Genomic DNA, 21,706 nt, shown 5'->3' on the forward strand with positions numbered 1-21,706 from the left:
CCTCTGTTAAATCTTTCCAGTCCTGTCCTTGCCCTCTGAGAGCACTAACCATTCCTTCTTTTGAATCTCCTTGGTATAGCATCTGTAAAAATTAGGTGTCCTAGTTTGTTATATGTCTGTGTCCCTCTCTGGCCTGTAAGCTCTCAGGAGCAGGGATCATGACTTTGCAACTCCACCACCTAGTCTGAAACCTGTAACAAAGGTAGACATGAAAAAAGTGTTTGCTGGATGACTAAGTAAAGAAAGGTAATTTGAGTCACAAAACACAGACAGACAACAAAGCACCAAGGGCCAACTCTTGGGAAGTCCCTCTTCAGGAGGCAGAGAGAAGACTACAGAAGGAACAATAGGAAAGCCGATAGTCATCAGAAGGATGCTGAGCTGCCAAGGCCAAAGGATGGTACAATATCAGGAAGGGTGGGGTGGTCAACATTTTATTGGGCTCAGCCTCCCAACTTAGTTCTCTCCAAACTCAAGTCAGTTCACTAAGATGAGGGGAAGCTCAGGCAGAGAGGCTATTCCTAGGAACTCCTTTCAGCCTGTGAGCTGGGGAAAGAGCTTGGGGTCCCTACCAAACAGGAGCAGCTCAAGATGCCCCAGAGGGTTCGGAGGAAGCAGCCTTCCCAGGCTGGAGAGAATTTGGCAGTACCCTAGCCTTTCCTGGGTTCTCCCCTGGGCTTCAGGCTTCAGAGTGATCCATCCAGGGTGTGCTACTCCAATATAGTAGCTATATAATTTATCTGTCTTTAAGGAGGAAATAGTGATGTCTCTGGGGTAATAATTCACTGCCTTTTGGCAGAGAAAATATGATCTGTGATCCCACACACCATGTGATGTGCAATACCAGTCTATAGGGATAAACATCACATTGATATCATCCACATAACTGCCTACATCCCTACCTTATAAGGGTAGTGTGCCCAATGTTGGGAGGGGCTGGGGGGGCAGGAGAATTCTTTACTGATCCAGCAGAAACCCACAGGGCAAAGTTGTAGTGTGCAGTGTTAGAGGATCCTCTGACTTTAGTCAGCTCAAACCAAAGGAGGGAGTGATCAACTGGTAGCTGTCTTCCCACCACACCCCTGCCCTGGGCAATTCTGTACCACATTATAATTGCTATTTGACTACCTACGTGTTAACATTTCAGCAAAGTTCATTTTATTGTTAAATCCAGAGGTACCTGTAACTGACACAGTTTTCAATTTGGAAAAATAAATAAAATGAGATAGCAGCAGTTGACCCAGTCCTCTCCTATTTTGCCAGTGTATCTCCTATATATACCTACCCTGGATGTGATTACTGGCACATAATGACCCAAATGGCTACAAAGATGGAAATTTTCCCTTGCAGATGATGACTAATATTTTTTCAGCTGCTCTAGTCTATAGTATACTTGTGTTATTAGAAGTATTATCTAAAAAATATATCAAAGTACCTTGTAACCAATGTTTAAACACTGATTTGTTTCCTTCCCTTTAAAAATCTACATGAAAACCAAATTGAGCAGTTCATCTGACATCTGTCCCTGCCACCCTCCAGAACAGCTTTCTCATGGCCACTGCCCGTGTCCTTTTCTCAGTCCTGTCCCCTCAGAAGCACTCATCTGTTGTGCCCACTTGCTCCTTCCTGAAATCCTTTTTGTTCTTGGCCTCCAGGCAACTGGGCAACTGAGACTTTCCTTACATTCAAACCATTTATTTATTTATTTATTTTAAAATTATTATTATACTTTGAGTTCTAGGGTACATGTGCACAACGTGCAGGTTTGTTACATATGTATTTTGGGACTTCTCTCGCCCGCTAAGGCATCGCTATAGCTCCGTCTGCAGCTTTCTTTCCAGAGGGCTCTGTTACACCACTATTCCAAGACCACCCAAATTTCCACCTCTAGGGCTAGATTTTCCATGAAGCCCCAGGAGCCATTTCCAACTGCCTTCCTGGACAGCTTCCTCTTAGCAGCCTGGCTGGCATCTCAACCTCAATAAAGATTCACTGGGCACCACTTGCCACCCAGGCTCTGCTAAGGGCACTGTGTGAAGAAGACAAACTCAATTCTTGCTCTTACAATTCATCATAACCAAACGCACCTTCCTTCCTACACGTGGGCTCTCCCACCTCCTCGCCAACCTCAGAACTCTAATCTTGTATTATGGCATAACACCTGGGCTGGAGGTCCCAGTACCATATGACATGGCCCTCCTCCCTGCACCCATAGCTCATGGTTGTTAAGGTTCAGGAATTTGCCCACAAACACCTTCTCCCCTCCATCACCCACAGCCAGGCCCTCGTCACCTGAAGGCTAGACTGTTTCAGATGTGTCTCAGCTGATTCCCGTCTGAAGTTTGCGCCTGTCCAATCCATTCCACACACAGCAGTCTCCCAAATGACATTTCACCATGTCACTCTTCTGCTGCTCACACATCAACCACTCCCCACTGGCACCAAAATAAATTCATTTCAAGCTCTCCAGCAACAGGTAGGTCCCACCCACATTTCCAATTGCTTCCCTGTAAGCATGCTCCACTTCGACAAACTGGAACTGTAATATATTCATGATACTCCATCCAGGATTTCCATGCCTTCGTGCCGTTGCTCAGTTTGTTCTGTCTTTCAGAAACACAATTTACCCAGCTCCATCTCTGCAAGTCCAAATTCTATCCACAACTTGAAGCCTGGCTCAAATACCACAGTCTCCTGAAAGCTTTTTTTAAATCCACTCCTCCTTCAAACAGAATGATCTCTCAGTCCTCTGCTTCTTCTATCGTTCTGATGACAAGTGTCTTTTGCAGACAGTTTGTATCTGGTTGGTCTTTGTATTTGCCGCACAACAGATTGCAGTGGCTTGCATTGAGTAGGTAAGAATTTGATGAATGCCATGTTTCAAGCCTGTCATTCCAACACTTTGTGAGGCCGAGGTGGGAGGATCACTTGAGGCCAGGAGTTCAAGACCAACGTGGGCAACAAAGGGAGGCCCCCATCTCCACAAAAATAAAAATAAAAAAATTAGCCAGGCATGGTGGTGCACATCTGTGGTCCCAGCTACTCAGGAGGCTGAGGTGGGAGGATCACCTGAGCCCGGGAGGTCAAAACTGCAGTGAGCCGTGATTGTGCCACTGCACTCCAGCCTGGGCAACAGAGGGACACTTGGTCTCAAAAAAAAAAAAAAAGATTTTGATGAATAAACAGATGAACAGATGGGCTGCTGCTGGTGTGCTTTCTGTGTGAGAACCGCTAAATTTTGAAAGGTGATATTCCACTAACCTCTGCTCATCTCATAACTACATATTAGAAAAATAAATAGAAAAAATTGAACACGCTAGCTGGGCACGGTGGCTGGTGCCTGTAATCCTAGCACTTTGGGAGGCCAAGGCAGGCGGATCACGAGGTCAAGAGATCGAGACCATCCTGGCCAAAATGGTGAAATGCCGTCTCTACTAAAAATATAAAATTAGCTGGATGTGGTGGCACACACCTGTAGTCTCAGCTACTTGGGAGGCTGAGGCAGGAGGATCACTTGAACCCAAGAGGCAGAGGTTGCAGGTTGTGGCCAGCCTGTTGACAGAGCAACACTCCATCTCAAACCAAAAAAAAAAAAAAAAAGAAAAATAGATAGATATTAAATCAACAGAAAAAGGGCACTGAGAAGCTAACCACCTGTCACCTACAAAATCTGCCTTCTTTTGGGTGTGCATGTTTATGGCTAAAGTGATTCTGCAGCAGGACTTTCTTTTGTCCTTGTGAGCAGTTGGGTTAACTCTTTCAATTTTCTGTCAGTTCTTTGACACAGTTGTAACTTAAATATTTCTGATCTAACTAGATTCTGCTGAGTAAACTAAGCTACTCTCAATAAAACCATTTAATTTCATGCAGCTAGGAGGGGAAGAAAACTGAAGGAGTCACATTATAACTTTATCACCATGACTCTGGCACTGAGAAACTATTTCCACAAAGCCGAGTCACACTGTGCCCTGCACATCTGGAGTCCATTCTGGGATTTGAAGCTGTAAATGTGATTAGGGACAGATGTCCCCCTACCGTGTACAAGAAAGAATGACCAGCATAAATAAGCCAATATCCACTTAGTGGAGAAAAAAAATGTGCATCCCTCAGCTGTGGATACGACATTTACTTTTTTGGGGAAAAAAAAAGTTTCCTCAAAAATGGCACACAAAACTTCACCCTTCATACATAGATGTTACTGTCTTTTGGTGAATAAGACAAATACTTCCACTTATATCCCCACCTCTGATTATTTAAAAACATAGTATCATTTATAATCTTCATTATCATAACAGCTGGGGGTGCTGCTGCTTCTTGGCTGGGAGGCTCAGGACAGCACCACTCCAAGTGGGGTCTGCAACCAGCAGCCTCAGCGTCTCGTGGGAGGTGGTTGGCATGTGGAACCTGAGGCCCCACTCCAGGTCTGCAGTATCGAAACCTGCACTTCAGCTCAAACCTCAGGTGACCTGCATCCACATGATGTCTGGGGGGCAGTGGTCTAGGTCATGGTGTTTCTGTAACTCCCTTTGAATAGGAATCATTTGGAATGCTCATAAGACATACACACAGGTTCCCAGGCTCCATGCCCAGCACTGATTCAGAAGGTCTGGGATTGGATGTGATTCTGATTAAATGAGATAATGAAATTAGTATGACTGATATGGCCATGCCTGGCATACAGAAGGCAAGAACCAAACTCTAATCTCTCCTCCCTCCTGTGGCCATCAACACTAGTGGTAGGGTTGCCCAGTTACATTTGAATTTCAGATCAGCAACAAATAATTTTTTAATATAAGCATCCGGCAACCCTAACTACCCCTGAGCTTGGAATATCTTGGGGGAGGAAAGTGAGTGGCAGATTAAGACTGGAAAAATAGGCTCCAATTGTGCAGTTTTGAATGCCATTCAAAGACGTTTAAATCAATCTATATACTAACTAGCCAAGACTAGATGTGACCCAAAGCCTCCACCCACTTTCGCCCAGGAATGGTCAGAACAACAATGGCGAGTAGGCTATGGGGACAAAAGTCTCTATCACAAGACTCATTAGAAAGGGGGGCCAGAGGCCAGACGCAGTGGCTCATGCCTGTAATCTCAGCACTTTGAGAAGCCAAGGTAGGAGGATCGTTTGAGCCCAGGAGTTCAAGACCAGCCTGGGCCACATAGTGAAACTATGACTCTACAAAAAATTTTTTAAAAAATTAGCCAGACATGGTGGTGTGCACCTATAGTCCCAGATACTCAGGAGGCAGAGGTGGGAGAATTACTTGAGCCCAGGAGGTTGAGGCTACAGTGAGCAGTGATTGCACCACTGTACTCCAGCTTGGGCAACAGAGTGAAACCCTGTCTCTAAAGAGAGAGAGAGAAAAAGGAAGCCCAGAGGATGAAAGGAATAGTTATGGCCAGTGACCATGTCACAAAGAATAAGGGAGTTAAAATTTTAAAATCTTAAATCTATTTTGTATTAATTCTAAACTCTTAAACTATTTATACCCTGGCCAGACACATAAAAATAATTTAAGCCAACTACTTGACTTTTCTAACTGGTGCACAGTTGAGCACTGACTCTATTTGCAGAGAGTTATTTGCGATTTGAAGAAAAAGATATATAGTGACATATCAAGAATCAAATTTCCAGTGTCCTTAGCCCACTCTTCCAGAACCTTGAACTTGGTTTCTGGACACCCCACACATCTGGCCCAAAGCCCAGTTGTAAAGCCAAGCAATGACTCCATAGCTATTTGCTCTTATTTAATATATAATTCTTAACTAGTCTCTTTATTTAGCATCCTAAACCACAGCACAGAAACATCAAGGAATGAATTAGGGGCAGTTAAAATGACAGCAATAACAGCATGACAGAAAGGTGTATAGGAAAAAAATGTATTACATAAAAAATAAAAATAGATACCCTGAATCATCAGGATGCATTTAAATTATGTATGATACATTTCAAAAAGAGTATATACAACATGTTTGATTTCCATTTAAAAAATAAGCTTAAGCAAAAAGAGCTTTGGCTCTTGTAGAGGTAAGCTGTATTTACCTAAAATAAATATCTTGTCAAAAAAGTTACATAAATGAAGTCACATTTTTTAATCTAATGATTTTATCTGACTGCAAGTGAACTACAAATGACCTACAGAATGTTTTAGGTTGCATACTTGTTCCCCTCTGATTTCCAAGTAGCCTAATTTGGCCACAGCCAAGTCCCACCCTCCACTCTCAAATTCCCCAGGAAGCTCAACAGGAATTCAGCAATCCAGACAGATGAGAAGCCATTATGGCAAACTCCATGCTGAAGTGCTCTGGACCCCTAAAGAAGAAAGCTACAGGAACAGCTGGCACAGACACAGAATTGGGACCACATATGAATCCTGATTCCTGTGAAACTTCAAGACACAGAGTAGATAAGGCCATCCTGTTAGGACATATCTACCTCTACATATACACACCGCCAGTCCCAGGATCTCTTCAAACACAGGAAAAGAGTGGGCCCTCCCTATCTCTGACTAGGAGCACCCACTCACCTCCAAAAGGACTTCTTTCCAACTTTTTCTTTTTGTATTGTGTTAAAATTTATGTAGCAAAAAAATTTCCATTTTAATTATTTTTAGTGTACAATTCAATGGTATTGATTACATTCACATTGTTGTCAACCATCACCATTACCTATGTCCAAAACGTCTTCATCACCACAAATCTATAGCTGTACGCATTGTACCTTCCCATTCCCCTCTCCCTTGGACGGAGCCCTGGGTAATTCTACAAGAGTCCCTGGTAATTCTAATCCACTCCCCATCTCCATGAGTTTGCCTATTCTAGATAATTTATAGACAATATTTGTCTCTTTGTGTCTGGTATAATATCATGTTTTCCAGGTTCATCCATATTGTGGCATGTGTCAGCACTTAATTTTTTTTCTTTTTAAAACTTTTTTTTTGTTTATTTTCCATTTGGTATCCTTGTTTTGTTTTGCTTTTTTTTTTTTTTTTTTTTTTAATCTGGTTCCTTTATCATCTTTCTTTCCAGTTCTGACGTCATTAGCCCCCATGTCGGAGGCATTTGAACCAGAGCAACTCTGTGTTGAATAGGAGCTGGGTAAAATGAGGCTGAGACCTACTGAGCTGCATTCCCAGACAGTTAAGGCATTCTAAGTAACAGGATAAGATGGGAGATTCACACAAAATACAGGTCATAAATACCTTGCTGATAAAACAGGTTGCAGTAAAGAAGCTGGCCAAAACCCACCAAAACCAAGATGGTGACGAGAGTGACCTCTGGTCGTCCTCACTGCTACACTCCCACCAGTGCCATGACAGTTTACAAATGCCATGGCAACATTAGAAAGTCACCCTATATGGTCTAGAAAGGGGACGCATGAATAATCCACCCCTTGTTTAGCATAGCATCCAGAAATAATCATAAAAATGGGCAGCAAGCAACCCTCGGGGGCTGCTCCATGGAGTAGCTATGCTTTCATTCCTTTACTTTCTTAATAAACTTGCTTTTACTGTGGAGTCACCCTGAATTCTTTCTTGTGCGACATCCAAGAACTCTCTTTAGGGGTCTGGATCAGGACCTTTCCTGTAACACCCACACAGCCGCTCTTGTCCGTGCTTTCCCTGGTTGACTTAAGAAGCAGGAGATGCTGATGCCACCTCCAGGTGAGTAGCTTCATGACACTTCAGCTGGGTCCTTGTCAGGAAGCACTGTGCTGCAGAGACAGCAGCCTTGCTTTTCACATGGAGTGGAACACACTGTGTTTTCATTTCCACATGAACCCCTAAGAGAAGCATTTGTGTGTATGTGGTAGAAATATCTTTGCTACCCCAACTGAAATGAGCTTACAGAAGGCAAGGACATCTAATTATTATATGAGTGATGGGAGGAGAGTGCAAACAAGGCCACAGGAGTAAACTGGATTCTTAAATGTGAAGGTCAAACTGTGTTCCCCTAATCTCTCCCAAATGTACCCCACCTATCTTGACAATGGTACCACCATCTCCCAGGAGGAGAGGAGGGGCCTCTTCGGTAGATTTGGTTTCATTTAGTCATTAGGAAAGGGCAAAAGGACCCTTCCCACTCCCACTCAAAGATCTTGCTTGGGAGCTGAAAACTGGGACTCTCTCTGTCGATTCTCTCCCCTCTTTGGTGCCATGTCATGTTCATATTAACTGGGTTAAGGGCAGGCCTTTGTATCATGTGGCGTCAGCTTCTTTGCAGAAAAGGGGACACACAGACTTCGTTCTCGCTTTGGTTCAGCAAATCCCTCTCAAGGACTAAGATATTTTTGGTAATGACTTAAAGCATCTCTTTCTCTTCTCTTTGGACATCATAATTATCTAAATTTAAATATTAAAAGCCACCAGGACTGTAATTTATTTTGTGTATTGATCTTTGGCCATTTAAATACTACAGAAATATTCCACAAATGCTTCTCTGAAGAACAACAACAAAATCTTAGTCTTTTAGAAGAATGGTACGCTCCAGTACCTACTTTGAAGTAAGTACCTTATTGACATCCCATACTAAGTAGAGCAGCATCTGGCTTTAACATCTTACCTCCCTAACCTCACAAAGTGCACACCGAACATTAAGCAGCCCCTTTAACTTCCACTCTAGGAGCTTGCTCCTCTGCTATGTACCTAAACAGAAATGCTCTCCCAGGAACTCCTGGAGAGGGGAGCTATGGTGATGCAAATTGCATGGGCCCCTCCCAGTATACAGGTAATCTTTCCCACAAAATCCCTGGTGACTGTAGCTTAGTTCTGCTCTGCGTGAGCTCTTCTCTTGGGCCTGGGCCTCAGCAAGAGAAGACGGTCCATTCTCTCCAATTCTATTATTCTGAGTCATTAACATGCAGTGTACTTATAAACTCAAAATTCCCTCATTTCTCAGCATTTCCCAAATATTTTAAGCAAATTAGACACGATTTGCTAAAAAAACAAACAAACAAAAATCCTCTTATTAATCTGACTATACTTAAAATCCACAACTGTAACTGCTTATGTGAATGTTGACTGAATTATATTTGCACTTTAGTTAACTGTTTTCCCTTTGAACTGTTCTCATCTTCTGAATATTCTGTGTCTGCCTTCAGTTCTTGGAAGGGTAAGGTCATAGTTTCTTATATCTCTTCTCCTTTTGTATCTCCTCAGGTTCCCCACTACCTAAAGTTGATCATCAAGTAGCAGAGCCTCCTGGCACAGAAGACACTTCTACATGAATTGGGAAAAGGCGGATTCATCTGGGTGGATGAATTACGAAAAGGAGCTCCCTCAAGGAAGAGGAATTAGCAAAGATCATCCTTTCCTCCAGATATGTAAAAGCAGCCCTAAACCAAGATGAATGGCTTGGTGAGTGAAAGGGCTGGATTCCAACCCCACCCCTTCCACAAGCCCAGGTCCTTTTGTGCAGGTCACAACCTGCACAATTGTCCATGGCAGCCCCACAGTGTAAGTTGGCTCTGGAAAGTGTTTTTATTAGGGTTTTCGGAAGTTTCTCAGCTGTCAGCTTCACTGTTTCCAGGCTCGGTCTTTACAGTGAAAAAATAAATTTTATGGCAGAAATAAGCATTATTCCAATATTGATAAACAGCTCTTCATTCCTAAATGCACAGGAACACTGCATTTTAAAAAATTGTATAAAACACACAACATAAAATATATCATCTTACTATGACGTGATGTTGAGAATATTCACACTGTTGTGTAACCGCCACCACCAACTGAGATTATGCACTTTTTGGATGAAGAAAATCCCAGTCTGAAAATTAGGCACACGAAGTTTTTATTCCTACCTCACCGGTAATGGCATGTGCCTCTATGTGAGTCATTTCCTCCTTATTTGACTTCAGTTTTTCTCTTCTTCAAATTTAGGGTGTTTTATTCTGTGAGCACTAAATCACCTTTTCTCTCTAAGCTCTACAACTCCCAGAACGGCTCAGTTGCTGACCGGCTTGGTTTTCCAATACATACTAGTTAGGAAAAAATTCAAGACCATTGTCAAGATCAGTAGAAGATCCTCGATGTTAAAACCGCAATCCTAGAAGATGTAGAACCACTACCAGGAGGGCAGAAAGCCAGCACAAGAAACAGTTCTTCTGTTTCCCCCACACTGAATTCCAGGGTCCACTGCTGTTGTGGTAATGCCACCACTAGAGCCTGAGCCCTAGATCCTATTGCTTCCTGGGGGTCATGCAGAAATATGTATTTGAGAGGCCTTGTCTAGAGTGTGGTAAGGCACATGTTTTAAGCAATGTCTGGGAAGCACTGCTCACATTTTGTGGGCAGAGGTCATGGCTAGTAAACATCCTGCAATGTGTGAGACAGTACCACACAGCACAGACCTGTCCCTGTTACTAGGGCTCCTGTTGAGAAATGCTAACATAGAGTTGGACATGGGAGAATGAACTGATTTCTGGGGTAAGGGATTAGGGGCTACTTCATTGTTTGAAGGGTAAGTACCTAAGATGGGGCACCCTTTATCCTCTCTCTGTGTCTCATCATCTGACTACTAATGTTTTCCCCTGGGCACACTAATGCCTTTTCATCATCATCATTGCAACCAATTTCCTTAAGAAAAAATTGAATACGCTAGCTGGGCGCGGTGGCTCACACCTGTAATCCCAGCACTTTGGGAGACCGAGGCGGGTGGATCATGAGGTCAGGATATCAAGACCCTCCTGGCCAACATGGTGAAACCCCATCTCTACTAAAAATATAAAAATTAGCTAAGCGTGGTGGCAGGTGTCTGTAATCCCAGCTACTTGGGAGGTTGAGGCAGGATAATTGTTTGAACCAGGGAGTCAGAGGTTGCAGTGAGCTGAGATTGCGCCACTGTACTCCAGCCTGGGCGACAGAGCAAGACTCCGTCTCAAAAACAAAAAGAAAAAGTTGAAGAGATACCATATTTGGAGAATATGCAAAGGACTTCCTACTCAGCCTTGACTATTCCCTGGGCCTGTGTTGTCTGGCATTCCAACATTATTGAATATTTGTCATATTATTTTCTTCTTTCAGTATTACTTATGTTAATGTTTTTTAAAAAGAAATTAAAATATCATATACTCATTAGTAACTTTCATTTCTGCTTTGGGGAAAACATACCAACTAAATGTCCCAAACAAAAGAGTAATTTTAATCATGACATTAATTGGAGCATTATTTTCATATAATAAGCAAAGAACTGGATACATTCAAATGCTTAGTAACAGATGGCTAAGCAAGGTACCAGAATAGTGAATTATGAATGGCCATACACTCACTAGTGCCCACAACACACTGTATCAATTCTCCAAAATCTTTATGTGAAATAATGTGAAGTTAGCAAAGATGAACTAACCTGTATTTACATAATTGCAGTTACGATTATAAGCACATTAAACAGGATCAAGACAGAGAGATGTGAAAATAATGTAAAGATCATTAAATTCTATTTTTAAGCAAACTCCTCACAGTAAAAAAAAATTTAATTGGAAAAACTCATTGTTTCCTCATCATTTTCAATTTGATTAGAGACCTCTATTTGAAATTGAAGGTAAGAACCACACTCATTTACTTCTTTTACTTTTTATTTCACAATCTTACAGGCCAAAAAGAAATTCCTAAATTTAGGGTAAAAATGTTGGTTTGCAAATATGTGTGTCAGAAATACTTAATCAGTAATTTATCAGACTAATTGATTAAGATGAATGTGATGAATAGTTTCTAACACTGAAGTGTTCAGCAGGAAGCTCAGGCCATTTAAAGGCCCTTGCTCTTACTTGTGTGAGAATACATAGATGTTAGATTTCACATGAAAAGGTGCAACTGCATATTGATAATCTGAAATCAAACCTATGAGTCTGTATTATTTGTATTTGACTTGATCCAATTGTTAGATAATTAACAATTCAACCGCCTTATTTATTTTTAATTTTTAAACATTTTAAATTTTACTTTTTTTTTTTTTGAGATGGACTCTTGCTCTGTCACCCAGGCGGGAGTGCAGTGGCGTGATCTTGGCTCACTGCAGCCTCCACCTCCCAGGTTCAAGCCATTCTCCTGCCTCAGCCTCCTGAGTAGCTGGGACTACAGGCACGTACCACCATGCCCAGCTAATTTTTGTGTTTTTAGTAGAGACGGGGTTTCACCATGTTGGCCAGGCTGGTCTTGAACTTCTGACCTCAAGTGATCCACCCGCCTTGGCCTCCCAAAGTGGTGGGATTATAGGTGTGAGACACCATGCCTGGCTTCAATTGCCTTATTTAAAGTGAAGTCCACATGAACACATTCTCCAACTTGAAAATACATCAGCAAGTTCTCCAGTGACTTTAGGTAGAGTCTCAGACTGGATTAATGTATGTAAGACCAGTGCTCTCAGTGTGAGTGAGGATTCCTATCAGAATCCTCATCCTAGAGTGTTCTAGGATATAGGAATACAATAATTCAGAGTGCAGGAATAAAGAAATCTGCCTTCAGGTTCAGAGCCATATTATGGAAAACCCTCAGTGACCCTCAGGGTGGCAGAAGGATATTTTCCTATTAAACTTTCACTGTCTTAGCATGCTATTTATTGGCAAATTTCAGGAATGAGGCAGGGAGTTTCTGTTCATTTCCTGTCCTGTGAAAGTGACTCTGACTCTTTGGATGGAGGAGTCTTTTCAGGCTGCTTGGTCCACCTCCACTCGGATGTCAGAAGCCTCTCTCCCCCCAGGAGAATTTGAAAGGCAAGAGGAAATAAGATCCAGGACCATAATGGCGATAAATTATTGAATCTTCTTTTCCAATTTTGCAATAATGAATCCAAATAAGATTTTGCTAGTGTTGGTAGACAGGATGTGCTCTATGAGTCAATAACTTTTTAATTCCAATTAGGATCACTGTGATGCCTGAGAGGCTAAACAGAGACAGAGGGTGCATACACAACAAAAAATAAAGTTCCATGAGAGATGCCCACATAGATGCTGAGGGCAAAGAAATCAAGCAGGGTGTAGAGCTGCTGATCCTAAAGTCTGCAGTGTACATTTTTAGGGGAAAAAAACTATGGGTCTTAAAATTTAGGCCACACTCAGATGCCAAATCATCAAAAATTTGGAATAAAGCTAAAAGAGGAAAAACTCTGTGTCCCTCTTTGTCATCAGCTTGGATATGCTAGTCTACCCGGAAACACTGAGCAGGGGTTAGACACACTCGAAAAAGACATAGTAGATGCTCAATAAATATTGGTTGAGTGAACATTCTAGCTACCAATGGACGATATAGGAATGCCGAGTAGTCTGTTGATAGAAAAGTTTTAAGTAAAACAAAAACAACTACTCCATTTCTATCCAAAAATATATCCCAAATTTGTAAATATCTATATTTATTCTAGAATTATTTAGAAATATTTAAAAAACTTTTTCAAGAGCTTCTAAAAATGGAAAAAAGTCAAGTAAAGTTCCAGTTATATGTAAAAGTATTGTCTTTTTAATGCTTTAGTGTTATTGGTCTAGCTGTTTTCATCCAATATACCGATTTACTCTAGCTAATATTGCAGATGTTTGAAAGAAAACCTAGTATCTATGAAGATGAACTATTTCTCCAGGAAACTAGGCGAACACCCAAGTAGGCCTCCCAGGATGCAAGACTGGTTTGGACCTCAGTCTTATATGTTCAGAAACCCGATATGTCAGCACACTAAGGACAGATCTATCTCTTAGAAGCAGACTCCCAACGGTCAACCTCACCACGACTGATAGAAAAAAACAGAATGCCAGTTGGCCAATTAAAATGAAAAACAGGACTCCCAAGAAAACTGGCATTCTTTGGCCAGCCTATTTCTGATGGGTAAGCTCTAGAGAAAGCTGAATTTGAAATCCTCAAGTTGCTTTGGAACATGGAATGAGAATGAGAGATCTTAGCTACAGCATTCAGGTCTTCACAAATTCCAGGCCAAGGATGCCTAATGCATCTTTCCCTACAATAGAGATACATGTGGCCCCTAGATAGATAGGCTAAATCTTTAGATCAGGGCACCTCAACCCTGAGCACTATTTGGAAGGGCACTGCCAACATCTGCATCTATGACTTTTTCTTTGCTATTCCTCCTCTACTGAGTTTCAATTCAAAATAATACATTCTTTTTTTTTTTTTTTTTTTTTTTTTTTGAGACAGAGTCTCACTCTATTGCCCAGACTGGAGTGCAGTGGTGCAATCTCGGCTCACTGCAAACTCTGCCTCCTGGGTTTAAGTCATTCTCCTGCCTCAGCCTCCCGAATAGCTGGGACTATAGGTGCCTGCCACCACACCAGGCTAATTTTTTTGCATTTTTAGTAGAGACAGGGTTTCACCGTGTTAGCCAGGATGGTCTCCATCTCCTGACCTCGTGATCCGCCCGCCTCATTCTCCCAAAGTTCTGGGATTACAGGCGTGAGCTGCCACGCCCAGCCCAAAATAATACATGCTTACTTTAGATATGTTCATATCTTCAGTTAGTTCTCAAAGTGCTAAAGATCTCGGAGACTGTCATTCATTCATTCAACAAATATTTGTTGAGATCCTATTATGTACCACACACTGATCTGGGCAAGAGGATAGAGTAGGGAACAAAATCCTTGGTTCCCATGAGGCTGACATTCCCTTTTTTTATTTTTTCTGCCACTCTGCCTCTTTAAGATGACTTTGTACTATGGGCTAATTCAATTCTCTGAGGCAATCAAATTTCTCATTTGTGATCATATATTTGCCATTATGTACTGTTTATAATTATAAAAAACATGTGACATCTTCTATTAAGGTTTTTAAAAAGCAGAGAAAAATGTACAAGTTCAACAGGTGATTACTCTGTTGGACTTCACAAGCAAAAAGGGAATTTCCAGATCACCTTTAGCTTGCTTGACATACCTTATTTTCACCAAGTGGTGTATTTTCACCAAGAATGGAAAGCCTTGTGTTCTTCTCTGGGTTATCCCCACTGAAAGGGCTTTAAATGAAAATGTGAGGGAACTGGAAAGGAACACAGGACTAAGAGTTGGTATATGTGTTCCAGAGTCTGCCTCGGCTAATATGCAGCTACAGATCAGGCAAGTCAACTGAGTTCTCTGGGTCTCCTATCTTCATCTTTAAAATGACAGGGTTTGCCTACATCACTAAGGAAACAAAAGTTGGGAAATATTATGACTCCCCCTGGTAATAGGAGCCAAACCTTATTCATCTTAATCTTTCTTTCAGGGCCTTGAGCTATGCCCCACGCATCCTGGCTACTTCATAACACCACTTCATCAAACACTGAAGCTGTAACACCAGTGTGACAGCTGAAATCACTGATATTCCAGATAAGATGTTAAAATTTTTTGTTGTTTAGCTATGGAATCCTTTCTTCACCTAAATGGATGAATCTGAGTCTGCTCTGATGAAGCAGAGGGAAGGGATGCCAGAGGGGGTCCTGTCAACACCTCCCCACTCCCACTCCAACTCCAAAGAGGGCTCTGCAGAACAAGCACATCTAATTGGCATGTCTAGAGGAGCACATAGACCAAATTTTAAACATGGCCACTGGTTCTGAAGGGAAACAGGAGCTTTTAAGAGGATTGTAATAAGATTTTTCTTTTTTAAAAAAATTAAAAAATCTAAAAGCATTATGCAGAGGAATTTACTACTGGCTGTTAGTTATTTGGGGGCCAAAAGACTCTCTAACCCTGTGCTAAGCTGTCTGATACATTCATTACTCATTGTCCACCTCTTGTTTAGCTGTGTTCTCTGGTTAAACCTCCCTTTTCAGAATCTCATATCTGCTATTCTGGTCCTGACCTTTTCTACCTACCACATTAACACCCTCCAAAATGAACTTCACCAGCCTCCTCATCTGCTCTGCCTTCCCTGTACCTGCCCAATCCCTTGGCTATCATCCTCAACTATCTGCTTATCTTTCTCATTCAGCAAATTTTTCCATTAATCTTCCAGAAATGCTTCCAATTCTGATGCCTCACTCACCCTATTAACTGATACAGTTTGGGATTTCATCATGTTTTGCCTGGGCTATTGCATTAGCCTCCTAACTGATACTCACACCTCTATTAATTATTACAGCAGCTATCATTTATTAGTGTTTGCTATATAATCAATGCTTTGCTAAGAGTTATACATTATCTCATTCAATCTTCCCAATCTAATTGGGTATTCTCATAGCACCAACATACAGCTATGAAAACAGAGGCACAGAGAAATTTAAATTACTTGCAAATGGTCACATGCGTAAGTAGCTTAAAGTCTATTTGACATTTTAAGTCTCTCTCCCATCTAACTATCTCCCCACACTGCTGTGAGAGGAAGCTTTCTAAAACACAGGTCTAATGATTTAATGATAGTCCAAACCCCCACTTTGGCATTAAGGTCTTCACAACATATCCACAATGTGACCTGTCAGCTCCGACACTACTACCCCTACCACATATAAGTTCACATAATGGCCTACCAAGTCCAGGCTATTGGGCAATTATAACATCTTCCTGAAGTGCCATCCTTCCTCTTATCTGCGTGGTAAACTCTTATCCAGCTCTCAAAACCCTGTTTATATTTTTTATTTTAAGTTCTGGGATACATGTGCAGAATGTGAAGGTTTGTGACATAGGTATACACGTGCCATGGTTCAAAATCCTGTTTAAAATCAATTCCTAGATGAATTTTCATCAGTTCCCAAAGGCAAACCTGGTAGTTCCTTCCTCTGCAATCCTACAGCATTTTATTCAGTATCTTTGTCATAGAAAAAACAAAAAACATAAAGCACTAAAATTTATCACAAGTGTATCTGTCACATTGTTAATAAATACATAAATAAATAAATAAAAATAAAGTTCCTGAATGACAAGGTCACAACATACTAATCAGAATATCCTCTCAATGTACCTTGCCAGGTACCTGGCTCAGAGTTGGTACTCAATTAATGCTTATCGAATGAAATGTTCTTGCTGTCTCCATTTTTCTGAACAACATTCATGTTTCTTCCCAAAGCAATCTGGCCCTGTCTCAGTTACACTGCTAAAACTCCTGTCCTGAAAACTACCAATGCATATGGGAATTAGGGGTAGCAGTTGATATTTGCCTTGAAAAGGACAAAAGAAACACAGGATGTTTCACTATTAATTAGTTCAGGTTTAGTTATAAAAGCACATTTTGGGTTAGAATATGTTGCTTTGCATCTATTTTGTATTAGTCAACACCTGGCTGTGATAATATTTTAGTTCTTAAATATCGCTCATCTTTGTAACCCTCAGCAATAAAGCAGTTGAACCAATAATGATCATTTTCTCTGCTTCACTGGCTGGGTCTTAGGAGAAAATAAGCCAGTGAATGGGAGGCCAGCCCCTCTGATGCAAGGGAAGAGGTGCCAGCATACTGCTTGTTCTGCTCTAATGGGCTAGAGTCAGGGTAGGGCTGAGCTAAAAATGGTTGCACATCTTTCCTGCCTAGGGGTAATCTTAGAACCATACTTGCCCCCCTCAACAACCAGTGGACAGGAGTTAAGTCAGAAGGCCCACTTCCACAGCATCCACTCTAAGCCACAGCAAATGGGAAGGGAGAAGGCCTGAGTCCTGGAAAACCCCACCTTGTGACCGAGGCCTGGAAATCTGGAGGACACATTTTCACTTCATTCAATAAGAAGGCTTAAAAACTTCCTACTCTGGCTCATTGTGTTTACTGTGCTCACTGTGTTCATCTTAAGAGCTGTTTGCAGCAGCCAATAACTCTTAATTGCCAGCCTCTACTGCAAGACTGTGGCACCTGAAAGCTATACATCCCTTCCTTCTTCCAGCAAGTTCCAGACCTCCCCTTTCCCCTGGCTGCTCCTTTCTCTGGCCTCTCCTCTACCTCCTTAATGATTCCTCCTCCACCACCAGCCCCATAAACAGTATTCAGCAGGAAACCATTCTCTCCCGCATTAAGGTCATTGGCAATGTTGTCTTAAACAACATGGCTTCCAAATCTCTGGGCATTTCAGCTTGAATGGGGAATAGTCCATTGGCACTCCTCTTTGTCCCCAATGGCCTCAAAATGAGAGGGTCTCAAACTAAACATTTTCATCTTTCTCCCTCCTGCTAAAATCTATATTCTGCCTTACCTAATTTAACAAATTGCCATTTTTTCATTAATTGGTCCCTTCCTCCCCACTCGAAGCTAATCAATGAGCAAATCCTTGCTGACTCTACCTCTGGAGTAGCTCTGAAATCCATTCCTTCTCTCCACTGCTTTAGTCAGGGCTTTACCCTGTAACATGTTCTCCCTGCTTGAAGTCTCTTTATTTACACTTGTCTTATGGCCACTGATACTTGGTATCTAGACTGGCAATCTACCCATTTGTGATTTTTCCACACTAGACTATAACTTCCTTGGATAGAGAAATCTTGTCTCTCTTTTTTGTCTTATTATCCTTGTGACAATACTGTGCTTTACACACAGTAAGTGCTTAATAAATAGACTTTGGCAATAGAGAACAGCCTATCTTTAAGTGACTGCCCTTGTTCTTCCAAAGAGCAGATCATTAGATAATTAAATATTTACTCTAACTTATTCTGGCCCAATTAACAATGTTATATATACACACAGACCACACACACAGATATACACACACTGTATGCCCTTAGATACCTTTAAGTCAATCTTTTAGCAAACACAAAGAGAGGCTCAATCTCCCAAATAATTAAAACATAAATTGGGTTGTATTTTTGTTCCTGGTCTTCCTTGAGGAAAATGACACAATGCTTAGTAGGAAATGAGAAATTATTTTGCAAATCTATATCCTCAAAATGCCACCAAACATGGGTCATGCATCCTGCTTTCTTGCATTTTGATCTTATTGCTATGACTTAGTGTGGTAATTATATTACAAAGTTATTATTCGATGAAATGAAAATGGCAAAACAATTTAAATGCTTGTCTAAAAAGACTCTGTTAGAATGCAATTATGAGTGAAAATACTATGGCAAAATAATTGAAATGCAAGTCTGGAAGGCACAGTTATGAAAGCATTAAAATGCTCCTGTTGGGGACTCACAACACTGAGTGAAACTATACACTCCTGGGGACACATTTTTAATTCACTAAAGCAGGCAACATTTATGGGCAGATGAGAATATCTGTGCTCCAGTTGTTCTGCAGCATTATCTACACTTCTAAATGCCACCCGGGGGTAGGTAACATCACCAGGGTTTCTGGGTTTGGAGGATGGTTTGATAAGAGAACCATATGTCATACTGTGCTTTCATACAGCACCAGGAAGATAAAGGCACAGGGCAAGTTGGGCTTAGATTTTTCTGTAGTGTTTCCAGTATAAATGGTAGGATCATAACATTAAAATATTTTTTATTCTAAATTTAAGCTGGCAATTATTAATTATTTATGGGGGTATATTTCTAAGGGTCTATCTTCTTTACACATTCTGCTGATATATTCCTTTAGCAAAATCTCAATACATATTTTGATGTCTAGGCTTACAGTTGGATACACATGCTCACCAAAAAAAAAAAACAAAAAACAAAAATGCAATACAGTGCTAGATACAAAACCAATCTACTGAGATGATCAATTTGATGAATGACCAAGGACCCCCCTCTGAAGCGTGGTGATGTCTGCATTTGATAGTGGAATACACAAATGAGTGTACCAGCAAAATATGCAAAATATGCTCCTGACTCCCACCCCTTCAACCTACACAATCTACTTTCATGGATCCATTTCTTTTAGCTAAGCGTAAAGAAATGAATACTAGGAGTGGATCATATAAAAGAAACAAGTGTTAAAAGAATAAAAAGATGTATATCGTTTTCTCATTCATGATTATCTCTCTTGTGTTGTCATAGAGCAAGTTAGGATATGGCATTTAATTTTAATCACCCAGAAAATTTCTCAGCATCAGTGATAACAACATTACTTAATAAAGTTACCAGGTTTCCACAAAAATAATTGTATACTTTTGTTTTTGAAGCTTTAAAGAAATCCCTTGGAAATGTAGATACAAAGTATTCTTACTTTCTTTCATAGACTCTGAAACACATAAAGATTTAATATGCACATAAATGTGTTTTCTGAGGCACGAATTGCAAAAGCAGTTTGGAAATCCTCCTGATTTTATATACCAAGTGTTTGCTGTGGATCCTTAAACTGCTGGGAGGATATTTCACTGCATGCTTGCTTCTTGCCTACTTATTTTCCCCTTGCACAAACTCAGAGAGTGTTAACTATAGCTTTGTAAAAATACAAACCTGAGTGCATGGTAACTTCAAAACAAAAATCAAATCTGCTGTATAGATATTTTATAAAGAGGTTATATTATTAACACACACATTTAAATACTTACATGATTTCAAATAATATAAAGAAGTTTTTCTAGTTTGGACACAAAGCTACACACCTTGAAAAAGATTTAAAAATCACCTATAGAAAATTATATGAATAAGGCTAGTTGAAAATCTAAGCAAACATACACATAGATAATAGAAAAAAATTAAAGTTATCAAGTTCCTAAAATAAACTACTGGATTACACATAAAATTTGACATTTGAAATCACATTTGTCAGAGTTTTACAGAACTAATCTCTGTATTTAAAAAAGTGTTAAATATAACAGCATTACTAACTTCCAAGAGAGTAGCTTTGGAATTTAATAAAGGAGAAATCAATGCAACTATGATAAAAATATAAGTTAAAACATACTATAACTTACTTTGAAATGCATAAAAATAAATCGGGTTGATGGACAGATGATAAAGAAAATCCAGTAAATGTGAACTACAGAATCCAGGTGGTAGGTATACACAGGTGTTCACTGTACAATTATTTTTATTCTTTTGTATGCTTAAAATTTTTTGTAATAAAAAATTTGTTAGAAAAAATGCAGTGCTCTAGATGAAAAGTATTTATTCTCTATGTTGATAACTGTGCTTAACAAATAAGCCAGTTTCAGAGTTGGTCTCACGGATACCACACACTCACCTAGCCATCCAGATCCTGAATTTGGGATGCAGAGGTCTGTCTCAGCACTGGGTAACACGAAGCCAACGACAAACACCTCTACGCCATCTGCCATAAGAGCCATGCCCAGGACGAAGAAAAGGGCCCATTGAAAACGACCATGACCGCATTCTTGGATTATCAGCTCATACTGCTGAGCTAGCTCTTCCTCATCAGCTCTCCTTTCTGATTCCAGCTCCCGCCGGTCCTTGTACTCATCGCCCTTGGGCTGCCCCACTGACACGATGCTGTCCTTCGCTTGGTTCATACTGGGGATGCCCTGATACTCCCCCTCATAGATCTCATCATCTTCATCATGGCCCTCAGTGGCTTCACTTGAGCCTTCATCATCGTTGGCCTCCCCATTATAGGTTTCTCCAGCCGGGTAGTAGTCATCATCCTCTTCTTCATCTTGGAACCGACTGTAGGATCTCTGGGTGTATTCATCCTGGGCTCGGTCCACGGCTTGATTCACCTTCTTTACTGTTTGTTTCTTCACCTCTCTGGCAATGTCCTTGGCACCCTTCATCAGTGAAGTCCTATCCTTGTAAGAGTCTTCCATCTTTTCTCGACTGATGGCCAATGAGAAGATGGGAATTTTTCACAGCCTCAGTGGTTCAGCTCTGATGGCATCATCCACTTTGGGTTCAAAACAGAACTGCGAAAGAAGAAACAGAGGAGATATTCATTATTCCTTTCCATATATTTTTCTTCCATCTATTTCTTGGCCTCTTTTC

At 40.8% G+C, this 21,706-nt stretch overlaps 1 protein-coding gene across 2 annotated transcripts in view; it reads right to left on the minus strand.

Annotated features, from left to right (window-relative positions):
• Positions 1 to 21,706, minus strand: part of SV2C (synaptic vesicle glycoprotein 2C) — a 276,999-nt gene that overhangs the window by 201,960 nt on the left and 53,333 nt on the right. For both annotated transcript variants that reach the window (XM_010352825.2, XM_030927481.1), the window contains one exon: positions 20,952 to 21,627. In XM_010352825.2, the coding sequence (XP_010351127.1) occupies positions 20,952 to 21,531 (580 nt within the window). In that variant the 5' untranslated portion in view covers positions 21,532 to 21,627. Of the gene's footprint in view, positions 1 to 20,951; positions 21,628 to 21,706 lie in introns of those variants that run through there.

The sequence above is a fragment of the Rhinopithecus roxellana genome, chromosome 3 (assembly GCF_007565055.1).
Source record: "Rhinopithecus roxellana isolate Shanxi Qingling chromosome 3, ASM756505v1, whole genome shotgun sequence".
Lineage (NCBI taxonomy): Eukaryota > Metazoa > Chordata > Mammalia > Primates > Cercopithecidae > Rhinopithecus > Rhinopithecus roxellana.